This window comes from Corylus avellana, chromosome ca6, assembly GCF_901000735.1.
Source record: "Corylus avellana chromosome ca6, CavTom2PMs-1.0".
NCBI lineage: Eukaryota > Viridiplantae > Streptophyta > Magnoliopsida > Fagales > Betulaceae > Corylus > Corylus avellana.
In genome coordinates this window covers 10,314,721-10,336,161 of record NC_081546.1, presented here as the reverse complement: position 1 = coordinate 10,336,161, position 21,441 = coordinate 10,314,721, and the positions used below count along the sequence as shown (strand labels likewise).

Genomic DNA, 21,441 nt, shown 5'->3' with positions numbered 1-21,441 from the left:
TCTTCATTAGCTGCCCCCACTCCTGAGATACCATATGAGCCTAGGGTCCTATTCCCAAAGCGTCTCAAGGCACCTTCCCACTTCATGAAGCAAGGAGATAAGATACAAGACATGATGGAGGCCTTCAAGCAAGTCAAAGTCAACATCCCACTCCTTGATGCCATCAAGCAAATTTCGGCCTACGCAAAATTTCTCAAAGACTTGTGCAATCAGAAGAGGAAGAATCGGAAGCACATTCCAAAGAAGTCATTCTCATCGAGCAAGTGAGCTCTCTGATTTAGCATAACACTCCTCCAAAGTTCAAGGACGCTGGAGCTCTTACAATTCTGTGCGTCATTGGAAACACTGAGATTGAGAGAGCCCTCCTCGACTTAGGAGCTGGTGTGAATTTGCTTCCATACTTGGTGTATCAGTACCTTGGCTTAGGGGCTACAAGCTCTATCTTGGAATTGGCGGACCGATCTATCAAGAAACCCTGAGGGATTGTGGAAGATGTCATCATCAAGGTGGACAACTTCTACTATCTAGTTGACTTCATAGTTCTTGACACATAACCTATCCCGAATCCAGAAAAGCAAATTCCTGTCATTGTCGGGCGACCTTTCTTAGCCACAGCCAATGCATGCATCAATTGTCAAACCGGAGTAATGAAGATCTCCTTTGGGAATATGAAAATCAAACTGAACATCTTCAGTGCCTTCCAGAATGCACCTTATCAGAATACATGTTTCTTCTTGGATGACATTGGAGAAACTATTGAAGACCCACCTCCTGACCCTCTATTTGAAGCCCCATCATGGAGAAACCCACCGGAGCCTATGCCTCTCACTTCAAGTACTCCACCACCTAATGACAACCTAACAAGGAACATATTTCATTCAGAGGTTACTCAAGTGGACTACATTGGGGTGGACAATTTTTTGGCAAGTTCCCTGGTCGCCCTGGTTTTTTAGAACCCCTATAGAGACAAGAGGTTGATCATTAAACCAGTTTTAGACAAACACATTGAGTATCATCATGGGGAGCATCAAGACTTTTCAGCTAAAAGAAGAAGTTTTGGGATGTTAAGAGGAATCCTCTTCCTTTTGGAGTGCTATATGATGATGAAGAAGAAGGGATGGAATAGCTTGATTGGACTTCTGAATGATTGAGGTAAGATCCTTCGGAACTTGGACTTAAATTGAAAAATACCTCATGGGATCGAGCACAGGCCCTGTGTGCTCGACTCCTCACTCCACCAAGGTACATGATCTCCATCCAGGTTTATTTTATCCATTGTTGCTTCATTCTTTGATTATACTTTTACAACAATGCGTGCACTTGATTGGTATTTGGTTGGAGTATCACTTTCTTTTTCAGGACATATGTTTTTGCATGCAAGTTTGGGGTATGATACACCCCACATCTGCTCATTCAAGTATTCCTATACTCTTAATCTTATTCTTTAGTTTTGTAAATACATTGTGGACAATGTATTATTCAAGTTTGGGGTGGAAAAACAAAACAATGTCCAAATTTTGTTGTTATGCCATTCTTAAGCATATGGTTGAGCTTTGATTTTGGTTTGAATTTGATTGGCAGGCTTAATGTTATGAACACATGATTATTTAGGAATTTTGAGTCTTGTTACTTACTTTTGGCAACATGAGATGCTTCTTGATTCAATTTAAATCTATCTTGAGCAAACTAGCACATGTCAGTGAGGTATGAAATTTTTGACTAATTATGTTTGCTTTCCTTATCTTGAATTCTATTGGTGACATATTGGATGAATAACCTTGGTATGCTATTAAAAAAAAAAAAAAAAAAAATTGATTTTTTCACTTAGTAACTGGACCTCTTGCCTCATTAAGAAGTGAGTGTTCACGTCAAAAAGTAAGAAGTTTGGTTGGTTAATAAAATTGCTAGCTTAGTTTTGTAGCCTTTTTTTTACTCGAGTTAGTAAGTCCTTAGGGGTATCTCTACACTTAATGCCCCAAAGTCATTTGGTTTTGGAGTCATTAGCTTAACACTCGATACATGGGTCAATTAAAAAGCTTAAGGGAGCTAAGCAGTACACAACAAGTTTTTTTATTTTATTTTATTTTTTATTTTTTATTGGTATGCCTTGGTTGTTTCATCTAATAAGAAGTCCAATAAATTCTGAGATGTTGATTCATTTATATTGGAATTATTTTGAAGCCTCATGATTTTGTTTGCCAATGAATGAGAACCATTATTTTTGTAATGCTTTATTCTTTTGAATGAGATAATGATGACAATGTTTGTGGGTATCATACCCGGAAAACCCTCAAGAGACTTCACTCGTCCTCTAGGGAATACCTAGGGGTTTAAAAGGTTTGTTGTATATATTAAATGCAATCATACATCCAACGAAAAATTGATTATCTTTTTGTTTTCCTGTTTATTTTCTGTTTTGGATTGCTAAGGGACTAGTAATATATAAGTTTGGGGGTATGATAAGCGCCAAATGTTGCACATTCAAGCCCATTAATTTGCATATGTTAATTCCCTAGTGTTGTTAATTGTTTTGTTATTGTGTTTCAGGTTTTATTTGGCAAATGTAAGAATTCCATTAAAAATCAGGCTCAAAAGACTATTTGGATGCATTCTGGCATGTGGGATCGAGCTCAACAGCACTTGGGATCAAGCGTACATACGCTCGAGCGCATTCCAGTCTACGATCCAGCGCATCGGCGCTCGCACGCAGAACCATCCAAGCTCGAGCGCTTATGCGTTCGAACGCATATCTTCTAGGATCGAGCGTAGGTGCGACCAAGCACACTGGGGCGTCCAAAAAACGGCAACAGTTCTTTTTCACCTTGGATTTGGTTTTTAGTCTCCCACTTGGACTGGGAGACTGACCTACGATTTCCTAGGGTTTTTAGAGTTTCTAGGCTTCTCCTAATCCCTATAAATAGACCTCTAAACATTGTAGAAAACACACCGCTTCCTAGAGCAAAAATTCATTGGAGCATAGCAGAGTCATGAGCGGCTAAACCCCTTCATGGGGTGTTGATGTATCCATATCAAAGCACAATTGTTGGATTGTATTTAATTTCTAGATTTTCAATTTATGCATATTGATTGTATAACTATGAGAATTGATACATATTGATTTCATTCTTAAATATTAAATGCAATTGTTCTTAATTTCAAAATCGATATTTGTGAAATTCTTCTCTTGTCTTAGAAAGTCTTTTACTTTTATTGAACTCAAATCATTCTTGTTTTCTATGATGATGAGGATGATGGTTATACAACAGGTTTAATTGACATATGATCAATAGGATTTGATAAGCCATGCCTAGGGAAGATGGATTGTACTACACCCTAGTTTAGTGTAATTTAAGTAGACAGTCCGTGCCAACCGAAAATGGGTTACACTTATTCATTGATTGTATGTATCCTATTATAAAATTTGATAATTCATACCTAGGGAAGACGGGTCATACCACATCTTAGTGGTTAGGTGGACGATCCGTGCCAACCGAAGATAGATTATACATATTCTTTAATAAGGTAATTTCTTGTTTATTTATAACATGCGTTGAATGAATTTCTGGATTAAATTTGATTAACCATTGTTGTGCGGATAGAGGTAAAGTCAATACCCTACACTCTCTCTTTTATTTAATTCTTTTTTAATTTCATGCACTTTAGTTAATCAGACCAAATCAATCATCTTTTTAATTAAATTAATTTTGATCTCTTGAATTTGATAACAAAACCTCTACAATCCTTGAGGTTCAACACCCTCTCTTTAGCCTATTCTATAAGGATTCGTCCTATTGTGAATGGTTATTTTTATTATTGATATTTTTGGACACAAAAAGACCAAATCGCACTTTCTTTCTTCCTGTTGCCATTTTGCACCCAAATTACCAAACAATACTATTTTTTGTTTTATAGATCTCTCTTTACCTTGGCCATTTCTTTCTTTCTTTTTTTAGACAGACCCACAATTTATGAGAATTTAGTCAACACAAGGTAAATTGGGTGGTAATAAAAATAAATTTTAATGTTGCCACACCAATTATATTATATGGGTTTACTAATAAATAGTATTAGTCGATGAGAAATGCTAGGGAAACTAACTATTTTACTAATTGAAGCTTACTAAATTGTTGTGTAGCTCATTCATTGGAAAAACAAAAACAAAACAATTAATTAAGAGACGTGTAATGAGTACTAATGAATGAGCTACATATTATTTTAGTAAGCCTCTGTTAGTAAAAGAGTTAATACCCCTAGTATTTCTCTTAGTCGATTGCTCGTTTATTGAAGCATGTGTGGTAGGGCACGCGTGTCAGATGGTGCAAAAATGATGGGTGGAGCGCTTTGTCTTCACTAGCCTTGGCGACTACTCCAAAGGGTGTCAATTGTAGGGGTAAAAAAGCAGTTACAGTTTTGGCTAAAACCGCTAACCATAACCGCTAGGCAGTTAACCGTCAGTTAGCAATTAGTAACTCTAATAACTGCTAACCACTTTTTAAAAGAAAAATTTTTGAAAAAACAAAACAATGTCGTTTTTATGGTAATATGATAATATCATACTATATATGACATCATTTGTATAAAAAACACAAAAACAACATCATTTCATGTATTTTTTTTCTACTCATTTTCACTTAGAATGGGGACTGCCAGAACTACAGATAGGGCTGAATGCGATTTTCAACTCATTTTCTTTCCTTCCCACGAAATTTCCCTCTTCTCTCTCTTAGGGTTTGTACCTAAACCTTAAGGATTGGTTTGAGGAGTTCTCCAAAGGCAAATCTAACCCCGGGAACATGTTTCTTAGCGTTAGATCCTCATTTACACAATTACACATATTAGTTTGAGGTAAACCCGAACTTTACTTAATGTTGAGTTGATTTTTGGGGGGTTTTGCTTAATTTCCGAAATTTCTTTAGGGCTTTTGTAATTTGTGGAGTTATAAGCTTGGGTCAAGCTTCAGGTTGGAGTTTCATGTGGCGAAATTTCGGATTTTGTCCAAGATCAAGGTAAGTTTCAAACCTTAGAATTTTCCTAAGTGTTGTAAGTTGGGATTTTGGTGTCTAACCCTAGAGTTTCTCTTTGGGTTGGTATTTTTAGTAGTGGATAATTGTTAAGGTCTAGAGTCTTAATAAGTGTACTTGTAACGTATAAGAACTGATGAGTTACATGTGGTTCATTATAAATACAAAACAATTCCTCCCACTGATTTAATGGGAGTCAAAACCCAAACCTTGTGTTCATAGAAATCTAATATTTTAGTTGTATGACAGTATACTAAGACTCCATTACTTTCGACGTAAAATGTTCTCCGTCGGAAAATATTTTCTTGAAAAATGATTTCCTTGAAAACATTTTTCGGTATTTGGCACGTATGGAAAATCACAAATATTTTTTTTATATACATTTTTTCGTTCACTCATATTAAACTTTAAATTACAACAATATCCCAACAGGTCTCGACCAAGTCCCGACGAGTCCTAATCGGGTCACGGTTATTTTTCAACCGGGTCTCAGCTAGGTCCTAGCTGTGGCTCGACTGGGTCCTACAGAGTCCCGACCGAATCTCAGCGGCTCCCAATTGGTTCTCAATGAGTCCCGACCGTGTTCCACTTGTGTGTTGACTAGGTTCCGGTGGAGTCCCGACCAGGTTCCGACTAGCTTTTTCGTTCAAATTGAAAATATTTTATGTTGACTATTATTTTCGTCACACCAAAAAATATGATAAATATTTTCAAAAAATCACTTTATGCCAAAACAAACTAAGCATAAATAACATTTTTATTAGCTCTTCAAATAGACACGTGTTAGCTTGCCTTATTCCCATTTAGTATCTTCGTTCTCATGGTCTAAAGCGAGCAAGAATTTATGACCACTCATTCTCATCCCCATACATACCATATATTTTTCCCTCTCACTTATGATCAGCATTCGCCCATGCACACCAAAAACTAAAATGAGAAAAAGGAAAGCAATGGAGTCGGATCAATGATTATTGATTTGCTGAAATTAAGCATGAAAACTATCTTTGATTTGATGTAAATCATCTTCCAAAAAAATCCATTTCTCATCATCCCATCAACATGGCCCATTTGCTAGCAAACCATGCCACCACAATATTCCAAGAAGATGGGAGCTGCCGAGATGCATGACAAAGTTGAAGGATTGCGGGAGGAGTTGGAGAAATATTGGCGGCCAGGGAATGGTGAGAGTGGGAGGTTTTATGGTGCAGAGTTTGGGGTCGTCAGCTGAGAAAGTGGGTTCAGTTGGGTAAAAGTGTCATATGTCCTTTGAGCATATGACCAACAGATTTTTTTGTTTTATTATTAATGCTATTAAAAAAATGTAAGAAGCATATTTTAATTTATTAAAAAAAAAAAAAAAACGTATATTTTTTAATTTTTGTATTTTTGCATATTCACACAAGGGGATAAGAAGAAGAGGAAATAATTTGATCTAGTGATCTTTGCTTCACGAAACATGTATTTTTTACATGTTAAAAGACACTTTTAAAAGCTATATTGAAATAAATTCCCTACTTGATAGCTTAGAAGCACTTTTATTTTAACTAAGCTCATCTATAGTTAACTATCTTTATTACTATCTAATTTTCATAGTACGGATGTTCTTTTTCCTTTTCCATTTCTTTTTTATTCAGTTCCCACTGCAAAAACAATTTTAATCCGTACGGATTTTATTTCTTAGTTCACTTTGTATTAATTTTTTTTTTCTTAAAATAAAGATTGCAAGATACATGACAATGACATATCCAAGGGACCAAGAACATAACTTAATAAATAAATAAATAAATCAAGACAATTTAATAGTACGAAAGCAAGAAAGTTTTAGGCTTGACACAAATGTATAATTTTGATGGTGGGCCACCACCTAATAAAGCTATTTTTGGTCACTAGCTTCAAACATTTTGAATAAGGTTCATACCTAGCTATGGTATCATCGTATCACCATCACTTTGATGTAAATAATAAGCCTTCTGGAAATCATATTTACTAACATAAAATATTGGATCATTTCTGTGGCCACTCCAACAAGTCTCTATAATCTTATCTTATCTCTTATACATGTGTTGATAGCCTAAGAAGAGTCGTGCACTGATTAAATAAATATTCAACGGTGCCTTCAGCTATTACAATATGATCACATTAACATCACATTGACTTCATCTATAAATGAGAGTTTATTCTTTGCTAGCATATGAACCACTCTTTCGTCTCCTGATATACTCCTCACGGTTGAAAAGTCATTGTTGATTAATTAGTCATAGTGACATCAATTTTTGTTATTCTTTTTCAATGTTTGCACCAAGCATCTCTCCGAAGGCACAAGCGGAGGAAAATAGTGAAGAAATTTATAATCTTTAACTCATCTCGTAAAGCCGGTTCTATAGAAAATGATTGCACATTCCCTAACGTGTTTAAGGTCTTGTTTATAGGCAATGTGAGATTATTTCTCAACACCCTCCCTCACGTGTAGGCTAGTATTTTTATGGTCCTTGTAACGACGGGATAAGTAGTGTGAGTCTTATTCGTCCTGTAGTAGGCTCTGATACCATAAAAAAATTCATGGGCCTAACTCATCACATAAAACTGAATCTATAGGAGATAATTGTTAATTTCTTATAAACATGTCCAAGGTCTTGTCCACAGGCAATGTGAGATTATTCCTCAACAAATAGGAGATGAAGATTCAAACAAATTACCTCAACTTCATAAAGCGTAATATCCAGCCAATAAAGCTATTCCTTAAAGACCACACCGTTGTATCTTACCTTCATTCTTATACATAGATAATTTGAACAGATTAATGAGCCGTTGAATTAAGTTTTAGTGTTAATTTGTTAAAAAATTAAAGGACCGAAATTTCTTCCAAACCAGTTTGAAGGAAATTTTTTCCTACTAACTTCAATAAGTGTCAAGTATCATATCTCTTATGTTTTTTTAATATTCTTAATAGCTATTTATTTTTATTATTTAACCTAAGAACCTAACATTAATTTTTTAAAAATTTAAAGATATTAAATAATACTTGTCACTTATTAAGGTAGATTAAGTAAAATTTCTTCTAAACTAATTTAAAAAAAATTTGTGTTCAAAAATAAATAAATCAAATTTAATTCTACTCGACTCGATTCGATTACCGTAGTAGTAGTAGTAGTCACTTATCCATCACTCCTTCGGTCCTTCCACGCCATCATGTGAGAGGTAATAAGCAATTTCTAGCCACTTTCGTGAGAACGGAAAAATCCCATTATAAATGTACGGCACCCACCAACAGATTCTCTCACTCAATAGAGATTCACCTTCGTACTCCCGAATATTCCAACTCCATAATCCATTTTGTCGGAAAACAGAGAGAGAAAAAAAGATGCCTCAACATGAGAGGGAGGAGAACGGTTACGACCCGAAAGATGATCGAAATGTTAACCACGACAACGGGAAGCTCAAAGAATTGGGAGAGTTGTCGGTGGAGAGGCTGTTCGAGAACCAAGAGGTGCCGTCGTGGAGGAAGCAGCTGACGGTGAGAGCCTTCGTGGTGAGCTTCGTGGTGAGCATACTGTTCAGCTTCATAGTGATGAAGCTCAACCTCACCACCGGTATCATTCCTTCGCTCAACGTCTCCGCCGGTCTATTGGGGTTCTTCTTCGTGAAAACGTGGACCAAATTGCTTCGGAAGTCCGGCTTGTTGAAGCAGCCCTTCACCAGGCAGGAAAACACCGTCATCCAGACCTGTGTTGTCGCATCCTCCGGCATCGCCTTCAGTGGTATGTGATAACCCCTTCTATTTGTCTTCTTGTTCAAAAACATGTTAGTTTAATTGTCGAAAAATCTGAAAACCAGGATGAAGGAGATAGTTTTAAATTGTTGCACAAACTTCATGTTTCTCAAACTGGTAGACTGAAAATTCCATCGTTTAATTGATTTCTATTAACAGGAGGTTTTGGAAGTTATCTGTTCGGAATGAGTAAACGTATTGCCAAACAATCAACAAACACTCATGATTTCAAAAACCCTTCATTAGTATGGATAATCGGCTTTCTCTTTGTTGTCAGCTTTCTTGGACTCTTCTCGGTCGTGCCTCTCCGAAAGGTATATAGCATTTGAGAAATTTTGGGCATTTATTAGATTTAAAAAAAAAAAAAAAAAAAAAAAAGGTTTATCGAACACAAGGAAATTAACGTGGTCATAGTGCTCTTTTTCTCCAATGATGTGTTTGATGTTTGGTGTCAGATTATGGTCATAGACTTCAGACTCACATATCCAAGTGGTACTGCAACCGCTTATCTTATCAACAGCTTCCACACTCCTCAAGGAGCCAAACTAGCAAAGTAACGTATCTAACACTTAACGGTTTCTAGTTAAATGGGACCGTATGAAAATTTAGAATATCTTTTCTTTTTTATTCTATTTTTCCAGGAAGCAAGTGAGAGAGTTGGGCAAGTTTTTCACCTTCAGTTTTTTATGGAGTTTCTTCCAATGGTTCTATACTGCTGGAGACCATTGTGGATTTGCAAGCTTCCCTTCACTAGGGCTCAAAGCATATAAATACAAGTACATATATAATTATCCTTCACTTTCCTTTTAATAAAATTTCAGTCTACGTTATGCAAAGAAGAATTTTCATTTGGTAAAAATTTTGCTTCAACTAAGCCTTGTTCTCATTCATTGATCATGTTGTGCCTACTGCAAAATCTTGATTGTTCTGCAGATTTTATTTTGATTTCTCAGCAACATATGTTGGAGTTGGAATGATTTGTCCCTATATCATAAATATATCAGTGCTGGTTGGAGGGATTCTTTCTTGGGGTCTGATGTGGCCTCTCATAGAAAAAAGAAAGGGTGATTGGTATTCTACAGACCTGCCAGAAACCAGTCTCCATGGTCTTCAAGGTTACAAGGTAAGTTCCCACCTATGTTTTCATCCATCAAGAAGGCTTTTCTGTTTGTTGAAAACTTTAATTTATATCCTTTATTCAGGTATTTATCTCCATAGCCATGATCCTAGGTGATGGTCTATATAACTTCGTCAAGGTTCTAAGTCTAACCATAATAGGTTTGTCTCATCAGTTTCGGCAAAAAGATGTGAGCTCTGATCTCCCCACTGCAGGCCATTCTTCTGATCATGTGAGCTCTCAGGTTTCATATGATGACAAACGCCGAACCCAACTCTTTCTCAAAGATCAAATTCCAGCATGGTTTTCCATTGGAGGTTATGTTGCTATTGCTGCCATCTCTACAGCCACTCTTCCACATATCTTTCACCAGCTCAAATGGTATTACATATTGGTCATGTACATATTTGCACCCATATTGGCTTTCTGCAATGCATATGGTAATGGGCTCACTGATTGGTCCCTAGCATCCACGTATGGAAAGCTTGCCATCTTTATCATTGGAGCATGGGCTGGTGCCTCTCATGGTGGAGTTCTCGCAGGGCTAGCAGCTTGTGGGGTTATGATGAACATTGTCTCAACAGCCTCTGACCTAATGCAGGACTTTAAGACTGGTTACTTGACACTTGCTTCACCCCGTTCCATGTTTGTGAGCCAACTAATTGGCACAGCAATGGGTTGCATAATTTCCCCTTGTGTCTTTTGGCTCTTTTACAAGGCCTTTGATGACATTGGGCTACCTGAAAGTCAATATCCTGCCCCGAATGCTGTTGTGTACCGTAACATGGCTTTGCTGGGAGTACAGGGCTTCTCAAGTCTACCAAGGAATTGCCTTCTACTCTGTTGTGTGTTTTTTGGTGCAGCCATTTTGATAAATTTTATTAGAGATTTAGCGGGTAAGAAGTGGCAACAGTTCATTCCAATTCCAATGGCTATGGCAATACCTTTCTATATAGGATCATATTTCGCCATTGATATGTGTGTTGGAAGCTTAATATTGTTCGTGTGGGAGAAAATAAACAGGGCCAAGGCAGATGCTTTTGGGCATGCAGTAGCTTCTGGTTTGATATGTGGAGATGGGATATGGGCTTTGCCTGCTTCTATCCTTGCTCTAGCTGGGATTAAGCCACCAATCTGCATGAATTTTTTGTCACGAGGGGCAAATATTACGGTGCATAATTTTTCAACACCACAGGGCTAAATGTGATAAATGAATGTCAAGTCTTTAAAGCAATTAAGTTTTTAGCATGTAATATAAGGGTTAGGGTTTTGTCGGTTTTTTTATTTAAGTGAACGTTTGTACTCCTATTAAAAACAGATGATAATTAATGAAAAAATTTGTTTGTTTTGGATGTGACTTCTGTTATCTTTTAGTGGTGAGACTCCGCCAACACCAACTTATGATGAGTTCATCCACCATGTATGTGATGATGATGATGAGCGGATGCACTTGATTTTGAAATAGCATGATTGAATGGTCATTCGTGTTTTGGATGGAAGCCAAAGAATGATCTGAAGCCAAAGCAAAAGCTATATATCATGCCCAACTTCGAGAAACGAAAGATAAAAGACATGCACTTTGATAAGCGCAAAATGTTGCACATTCAAGTTCCTTAATTTGCATATGTTAATTCCTTAGCGTTGTCAATTATTTGATTTTTGTTTTGTTTTTGTGTTTCATGTTTTATTTGCCAAATGCAAGAATTCCATAGAAAATCGGGCTTAAAATACTATTTGGATGCATTTTGGCACCTGGGATCGAGCTCAGTAACACTTGGGATCGAGTGTACATATGCTCGAGCGCATTCCAACCTACGATCGAGTGCATCAGCGCTCGCGCGCAGAACCAGCCAAGCTCAAGCGCTTATTGCGCTCGAGCGCATATCTTTTAGGATAGAGCGTAGGTGCGATCAAGCGCACTGGGGCGTCCAAAATACGGCAACAATCCTTTTCCACCTTGGATTTGGTTTTCAGTCTCCCACTTGGACTGGGAGACTGACCTAGGGTTTCTAGAGTTTCTAGGCTTCTCCTAATCCCTATAAATAGGCCTATAAACATTGTAGAAAACACATCACTTCGTAGAGCAAAAATTCATTGGAGCTTAGCAGAGTCATGAGCGGCTAAATTGTTTTACTTTTATTGAACTCAAATCATTCTTGTTTTCTGTGATTATGAGGATGATGGTTATATAATGGGTTTAATTGACATATAATCAATAGGATTTGATAGGCCATGCCTAGAAAAGACGAATTGAACTACACTCTAGTTTAGTGTAATTTAGATAGATAGTCAATGCCAATCGAAGATGGGTTACACTTATTCATTGATTGTATGTATCTTGTTATAGAATTTGATAATTCATACTTAGAGAAGACAGGTCGTACTGCATCTTAGTAGTTAGGTAGACGATCCATGCCAACCGAATATGGATTATACTTATTCTTTAATAAGGGAGTTTCTTGTTTATTTATAACATGCATAGAATAAATTTCTGGATTAAATATGATTAACCATTATTGTGCGGATATAGGTGAAGTTAATACCCTACACTCACTCTTATATTTAATTCTCTTTTAATTTCATGCACTTTAGTTACAAACCAAATTAATCATCTTTTTAATTAAGTTAATTTTGATCTTTCGAATTTGATAACAAAACCCTTGCAATCATTGAGGTTCGACACCCTCTCTTTAGCCTATCCTACAAGGATTCGTCCTATTGCGAGTGGTTATTTTTATTATTGATATTTTTTGACACAAAAAGGCCACATCAATTTTTGGCGTTGTTGCCAGGGACTGCTTAACGGTTTAGTTATTAAATTTTAAGGATTAATCTTAGCTTAATTATTTTCTGCTTTACTTTGTTTTTGATTTTTAATTTTTAATTTTGGTTTTTGTGTTCGTTTGTTTGTCTGTTTGTTTTTTTTTTTTTTTTTAGTTTTTCTCACATAGGTCGAGAGCTGCGAAGACCACCCTGCACACCTGCGATCGAGCCTTTTCTACTTTATTGTGATTTCCTTTCTAGTATATGTTGAGTCGCCATTCTTTGTCTTTGCCATTAATTGCTTGTGACCTCGACATTGCAGACACTCTTAGAAAAGTTAGAGCCAAAAGGAATTCTAAATTGCTAAGAGAGCACACCACTGAGACCATGGGCGACCATGTGGCTTTGAGAGATCATTATCTCCCTACCACACACATTTCCCCCACATGTCTCAGGCTATCGGACATTACTATGAGATTAAGCCCAGTAATATACAAAGTCCATCATCTTTCCTAGGGCTTAGCAATGAAAATCCTTACGACTTCCTCAATGAATTTTTAGCAATCTGTTCCACCATTAAATTGACTTGATTCACTGAAGATGCTCTAAGAATGCGTCTCTTTCCTTTCTCCCTCCAGGAAAGAGCCAAACATTGGTTTAATTCCTTAGCACCCAACTCCATTATTTCTTGGGCTAAATTGCAACAAGAATTTCTTAAGAAGTATTTTCCCATAGGAAAGACCAATGACATTAGGAAAGCTATCACTAGTATCTCCCAATATGAGGGTGAGTAATTCCATGAGACCTGGGAGAGACTGAAGGACCTTCTTAGATCATGCCCACACCACGCTGTCCCGAAAGGACAGCATGTGCAAAGCTTCTATGATGGCTTGACTGAGCCACATAGACAAATGGTAGACGCATCCTGTGGGGGGACATTTATGTTAAAGAGTGAAGATGAAGCATGGGCCCTGTTTGAAAATTTGACTAGTAATTATGTTCATCATGCTTCCACTAAACGTAGGGCACCCGCACCTAAAGCACCAAAGATCGACGGTCTCTTTGAAGTAGGATATTATGTGGATGTTGCTACCCAAGTAGTTGATGCTATCACTAGAATGTTAGATCAATTGATGGTTGCTAGTCTTGCACCTAATTCTGCTCACATGCACACATGACCTGAACCATATTTATTTTGTTCTAGTCCTATGCATCATATAAGTGACTGCCCTATTGCTAGAAATTATGCTGATGTTTCTAATGAGCAGGTCAATGCAGCATTCTCCCAACCGAGTACTAATCCGTACTCCAATACTTATAACTCAGGGTGGAGAAATCATCCAAACTTCTCATGGAAGGCCCAAGCTCCTGGGCTGCACAATCAAGCTCAATCTAACAGGCAGCCCTATAAACCTTCTTCCACATACCGGCCTCCACTGCAGCAGTATCAGGCCACACCAGCCCCTCAATCGGATTTCGACTTTCACGAGAAGATATGGAACCTTATGAGCGAGACGAATCAGACTTTGAAAACTGTCCAAGAGATAATGAAATCTCAACAGCAGATGGTGAACTCGCACACTCAAGCAATTTCCAAGTTAGAAGCTGAGACCGCACCACCTCCTATGTTGGCATCGGACTTTCAAAATACGGTGTTGGAAGCTATAAGCGAAATGAAGACTATGAATCAAAAAGTGAATTCTCACTCTCAATCCATCGCCAATATAGAAGCCTGAATCGGTAGTATCACTGAGTTAGAAGCTAAAGTCGGTCAACTTGCCAATACCCTCAATAGGAGGGACAAAGGAAAGCTTCCAATTCAGCCAATGACCAACCCTAGGGGACTATACATGGTTGAAGGAAGCACTTCCCATTTAGAGCAAGTTCAAGCCATCACCACATTGCGAAGAGGAAGACTAGTTGACAATCATGTGGGGGAAAAGAAGGATGAGCAACTTGAGGCCCCACAGAATTTGCATTAGGACAAGGGTAAGCAAGTATGCACTGAGGCTTCTTCATCAGCTACCCCCACTCCTGAGATACCATATGAGCCTAGGGTCCTATTCCCAGAGCGTCTCAAGGCACCTTCCCACTTTGGGAAGTAAGGAGAGAAGATACAAGACATGATGGAGGCCTTCAAGCAAGTCAAAGTCAACATCCCACTCCTTGATGCCATCAAGCAAATTCTGGCCTACACAAAATTTCTCAAAGACTTGTGCAGTCAGAAGAGGAAGAATCGAAAGCACATTCCAAAGAAAGTCATTCTCACCAGGCAAGTGAGCTCCCTGATTCAGCATAACACTTCTCCAAAGTTCATGGACCCTAGAGCGCCTACAATTTCATGCGTCATCGGAAACACTGAGATTGAAAGAGCTCTCCTCAACTTAGGAGCTGGTGTGAATTTGCTTCCATACTCGGTGTATCAGCAACTTGGCTTAGGGGAACTGAGACCTACAAGCACTGTCTTGCAATTGGCTGACCGATCTATCAAGAAACCCTGAGGGATTGTGGAAGATGTCATCATCAAGGTGGACAAGTTCTACTATCCAATTGACTTCATAGTTCTTGGCACATAACTTGTCCCGAATCCAAAGAAGCCAATTCCTGTCATCCTCGAGCGACCTTTCTTAGCCACATCCAATGCATGCATCAATTGTTGAACTGAAGTAATGAAGATCTCCTTTGGGAATATGAAGATTAGACTGAGCATCTTCAATGCCTTCCAGAATGCACCTTATCGGAATACAAGTTTCTTCTTGGATGACATTGGAGAAACTGTTGAAGACCCTCCTCCTGACCCTCTATCTGAAGCCTCATCATGGAGAAAACCACCGGAGCCTATGCCTCTCACTTCAAGTACTCCACCTGATGACAACCCCACAAGGAACATATTTCATTCAGAGGTTACTGAAGTGGACTTAATTGGGGTGGACAATTTTTTGGCAAGTTCCATGGTTGCCCTGGTTTTTGAGAACCCCTATAGAGACAAGAGGTTGATCATGAAACCAGTTTAGGACAAACACATTGAGTATTGTCATGGGGAGCATCAAGACTTTTCAGCTGAGAGAAGAAGTTTCGAGATGTTAAGAGGAATGCTCTTCCTTGTCAAGTGCTACATGATGAAGTAGAAGAAGGGATGGAAGAGCTTGACTAGACTTCTGAAGGATCAAGGTAAGATCCTTCGGAACTCGGACTTAAATTGAGAAATACCTCATGGGATCGAGCTTAGGCCCTGTGTGCTCGACTTCTCACTCCACCAGGGTACATGATCTCCATCCAGGTTTATTTTATCCGTTGTTGTTTCATTCTTTGATTATATTTTTATAACAATGTGTGCACTTGATTGGTATTTAGTTGAAATATCACTTTCTTTTTCAGGACATATGTTTTTGGATGCAAGTTTGGGGGTATGATACAACCCACATCTGCTCATTCAGGTATTCCTATACTCTCAATCTTATTCTTTAGTTTTGTAAATACATTAAGGATAATGTATGATTCAAGTTTTGAGGTATGGAAAAACAAAACAATGTCCAAATTTTGTTGTTATGTCATTCTTAAGCATATAGTTGAGCTTTGATTTTGGTTCGAATTTCATTGGTAGGCTTAAAGTTATGAACACATAATCATTTAGGAATTTTGAGTCTTGTTACTTACTTTTGGCAACATGAGATGCTTCTTGTTTCAATTTAAATCTATCCTGAGCACACTAGCACATGTCTGTGAGGTATGAAATTTTTGACCAATTGTGTTTGCTTTCATTATCCTAAATTCTGTTGGGTGACATATTGGATGAATAACCTTGGCATGCTATTAAAAAAAAATAAAAAATAAAGTTGAATTTTTCACTTAGCAACCGGACCTCTTACCTCATTAAGAAGTGAGTGTTCGCGTCAAAAAGTGAGAAATTTGGTTGGTTAATAAAATTGCTAGCTTAGTTTCGTAGCCTTTTTGACTTGAGTTAGTAAGTCCTTAGAGATGTCTCTACACTTAATGCCCGAAAGCCATTTAGTTTTGGAGTCATTAGCTTAACACTCGATACATGGGTCAATTAGAAAGCTTAAGGGAGCTAAGCAATACACAATAAGTTAAAAAAATAATAATAAAATAAAATAAAATTTGTATGCCTTGGTTGTTTCATCTGATAAGAAATCCAATAAATTCTGAGATGTTGATTCATTTATATTGGAATTATTTTGAAGCCTCATGATTGTGTTTGCCAATGAATGAGAACCATTATTTTTGTAATGCTTTATTCTTTTGAATGATAGAATGATGGCAATGTTTGTGGGTATCATTCCCAAAAAACCCTCACGAGACTTCACTCGCTCTCTAGGAATGCCTAGGGGTTTAAAAGGCTTGTTGCATACGCTAAATGCAATCGTACATCTCACGAAAGATAGATTTATCTTTTTGTTATTAGTTTATTTCTTTTTTGAATTGCTAAGGGACTAGCAATATGTAAATTTGGGAGTGTGATAAACGTCAAATGTTGCACATTCAAGCCCCTTAATTTGCATATGTTAATTCTTTAGCGTTGTTAATTGTTTGATTTTTGTTTTGTTTTTGTGTTTCAGGTTTTATTTGGCAAATGTAAGAATTCCATTGAAAATCGGGCTTAAAAGACTATTTGGGTGCATTCTGGCACCTAGGATCGAGCTCAGCAGCACTTGGGATCAAGTGTACATACGCTCAAGCTCATTCCAGTCTATGATCGAGCGCATCAACGCTCGCACGCATAACCAGCCAAGCTCGAGCATGTATCTTCTAGGATAAAGCATAGGTGCGATTGAGTGCACTCGGGCATCCAAACTACGGCAACAGTCCTTTTTTACCTTGGATTTGGTTTTCAGTCTGCAACTTGGACTAGAAGACTGACCTACGGTTTCCTAGGGTTTCTAGGCTTCCCCTAATCCCTTTAAATAGGCCTCTAAACATTATAGAAAACACACCGCTTTCTAGAGCAAAAATTCATTGTTGCTTAGTAGAGTCATGAGCGGTTAAACCCCTTCGTGGGGTGTTGATGTAACCCTATCCAAGAACAATGGTTTGATTGTATTTAATTTCTAGATTTTAGTTTATGCATGTTGATTGTATAACTATGAGAATTGCTACATATTGATTTCGTTCTTAAATATTAAATGCAATTGTTCTTAGTTTCAAAATCAATATTTGTGTAATTCTTCTCTTGTCTTAGAAAGTCTTTTGCTTTTATTGAACTCAAATCATTCTTGTTTTCTATGATTATGAGGATGATGGTTATGCAATGGGTTTAATTGACATATGATCAATAGGATTTGATAGGTCATGCCTAGGGAAGACGGATTGTACTACACCCTAGTTTAGTGTAATTTAGGTAGATAGTCTCTGCCAACCGAAGTTGGGTTACATTTATTCATTGATTGTATGTATCCTGTTATAGAATTTGATAAGTCATACCTAAGGAAGACAGGTCGTATTGCATCTTAGTGGTTAGGTGGATGATCCGTGCCAACCGAAGATAGATTATACCTATTCTATAATAAGGTAGTTTCTTGTTTATTTATAACTTGCATAGAATGAATTTCTGGATTAAATCTGATTAACCATTGTTGTGCGGATAGAGGTGAAGTCAATACCCTACACTCTCTCTTATATTTAATTCTCTTTTAATTTCATGCACTTTAGTTACAAACCAAATCAATCATCTTTTTAATTAAGTTAATTTTGATCTTTCAAATTTGATAACAAAGCCCCTGCAATCCTTGAGGTTCGATACCCTCTCTTTAGCCTATTCTATAAGGATTCGTCCTATTGCAAGTGGCTATTTTTATTATTGATATTTTTGGACACAAAAAGACCAAATCACACTTTCTTTCTTCTTGTCGCCATTTTGCACCCAAATTACCAAACAGTACTGTTTTTTGTTTTATAGATCTCTATCTTTACCTTGGCCATTTCTTTTTTTCTTTTTTTAGACGAACCCACAATTTATGAGAATTTAGTCAACACAAGGTAAATTGGGTTTATTAGAAAGAAAAATTGTAAACTACTATATAATTGTTATATAATTAAAATGACGTGGTAATAAAAATAAATTTAAAAATTGTCACATCAATTATATTATATGGGTTTACTAATAAATAGCATTAGTCGATGAGAAATGCTATGGAAACTAACTATTTTACCAACAGAAGCTTACTAAATTGTTGTGTAGCTCATTCATTGGAAAAACAAAAACAAAACAATTAATTAAGAGAAGTGTAATGAGTACCAATAAATGAGCTACACATCAGTTTAGTAAGCCTCTGTTAGTAAAAGAGTTAGTACTCCTAGTATTTCTCTTAGTCGATTGCTTGTTTGTTGAAGCATGTGTGGTAGGGCACACGTGTCAAATGGTGTAGAAATGATGGGTGGAGCACTTTGTCTTCACTAGCCTTGGCGACTACTCCAAAGGGTGTCAACAGTAGGGGTGAAAAAGCAGTTACCGTTAGTGGTTATTGGCTAAAACGGCTAACTATAACTGCCTAGGCGGTTAATCGCTAGGCAGTTAACCGTCGGTTAGCAGTTAGTAACTCTAGTAACTGCTAACCGCTTTTTAAAAGAAATTTTTTTTTAAAAAAAAAAAAAACAAAACAACGTCATTTTTATGGTAATATGATAACATCATACTACATACGACATCGTTTGTATAAAAAACACAAAACGACATCATTTCATGTATTTTTTTCAACTCATTTTCACTAAGAATAGGTAGGCCTGGGTATCGGTCAAAACGGTCCGGTTAAGGACCTTATCGGTTATTAACCGATAATTTTCGGTTAAACGGTTTATTAACCGATACCGAACCAATAAGAATTTTAACCGATAATTTCGGTTAAAACGGTACACGGTTAAACGGTCCGGTTAAACCGGTTAACCGATTTAACCGAGAGCTTTATATTGATTTATTTTGTTGGGCCAAAAACCAAAAATGAGTTTTTTTTACTTTTGAGAGCCCAAATACTTTTTGTTGGGCTAAAATAATTTATTAAAAATGAGTTGTTTTAGGGACCAAATACTTTTTGTTGGGACCCAAATATTTGTTTTTTGGGCTAAAAATTGAAGCTTTTTTATATTGATCCACTTCAACTTTTTTTTTTTTTTTTTTAATATTATAAAATACATTTTTCCAAAGCAAATGGACTAATTAACATAATGAATGCTAATTAGACTAGCAAAACTAGTTAATGAAAAATGCTTTTACCAAAGGCAAAGAAATCTCATCAAATGCCATCACTTAAAAAAAAAACATCAAACCTACCCAAACCCAAATTAAAATAAAATTCATTAATGAATAATAAACAAAGTATTAACTAATTAAAGTCACTTAGCAAAAGGAAAATAAGTCATGGGCAACACCATTACACAAATTCGAAAACCTGTGTCACTTGTGGGAATTTGGAAACCTCTCTAAAAGACTAAACGGCGCCGTTTTGGGACTAGGACTTAAAAAAAAAAAAAAAAATCCGGTTTCTTATCGGTTCGGTTAACCGATAAGAACCGCTTAACCGGACCGGACCGAATTTCCGGTATACTTTTTTTAACCGATAAGGATATCGGCATATCGGCTACGGTTTATATCGGTTCGGTCGAAGCCGGTAGACGGCCGGTTAAACGGTAACGGTTAATTTGCCCACCCCTAAGAATAGGGACCGCCAAAACTATAAATAGGGCTAAACGCAATTTTCAACTCATTTTCTCTCATTTTCTTTCCTTCCCACGAAATTTCCTTCTCTCTCTTAGGGTTTGTACCTAAACCTTAAGGATTGGTTTGAGGAGTTCTCCAAAGGCAAATCTCGGAACAAGTTTTTTAGCGTTAGATCCTCATTTCCACCGATTAGTTTGAGGTAAACCCTAACTTTACTTAAGGTTGAGTTGATTTTTGGGGGCTTTTGCTTCATTTCCTAAATTTCTTTAGGGCTTTTGTAATTTGTGGAGTTATAAGCTTGCGTCAAGCTTCAGGTTGGAGTTTCATGTGGCGAAATTTCGGATTTTGTCCAAGATCAAGGTAAGCTTCAAGCCCTAGAACTTTCCTTAGTGTTGTAAGTTGGGATTGTGGTGTCTAACCCTAGAGTTTCTCTATGGGTTGGTATTTTTAGTAGTGGATAATTGTTAAGGTCTAGAGTCTTAATAAGTGTACTTGTAACGTGTAAGAACTGATGAGTTACATGTGGTTCATTATAAATACAAAACAATTCCTCCCACTGATTTAATGGGAGTCAAAACACAAACCTTGTGTTCATAGAAATATAATATTTCAGTTGTATGATAGTATACTAAGACTCCATTTCTTTCGACGTAAAATGTTCTCCGTCGGAAAATATTTTCTTGAAAAATGATTTCTTTGAAAACATTTTTCGGTGTTTGACATGTACGAAAAATCACAAATATTTTTTTTATATACATTTTTTCGTTCACTCATATTACTTTAAATTACAACAATATCCCGACGGGTCTCAACCAAGGCCCAACGAGTCCTAAGCGGGTCGCAGTTGTTTTTCAACCGGGTCTCGGCTAGGTCCTAGCAGTGGCTCGACTGGGTCCTACAGAGTCCCAACCGAATCCCAGCGACTCCCGATTGGTTCTCAATTAGTCCCGACCGTGTTCCACTAGTGTGTTGACTAGGTTCCAGCAGAGTCTCGACTAGCTTTGTCGTTCAAATTGAAAATATTTTCTATTAACTATTATTTTCGTCTCACCAAAAAATATGATAAATATTTTCAAAAAATCACTTTATGCCAAAACAAACG

The 21,441-nt window shown here is 37.1% G+C and overlaps 1 protein-coding gene across 1 annotated transcript; it reads left to right on the top strand.

The window, feature by feature from the left end:
* The first annotated feature begins 8,373 nt into the window (after positions 1-8,373).
* Positions 8,374-11,217, top strand: LOC132184323 (probable metal-nicotianamine transporter YSL5). Its single transcript, XM_059597912.1, has 6 exons — positions 8,374-8,779; positions 8,950-9,104; positions 9,246-9,343; positions 9,432-9,566; positions 9,724-9,913; positions 9,993-11,217. Exons 1-6 carry the CDS (start codon positions 8,383-8,385, stop codon positions 11,106-11,108), a joined length of 2,091 nt encoding a protein of 696 aa, XP_059453895.1. The 5' UTR covers positions 8,374-8,382; the 3' UTR covers positions 11,109-11,217.
* The last annotated feature ends 10,224 nt before the right edge of the window (positions 11,218-21,441 follow it).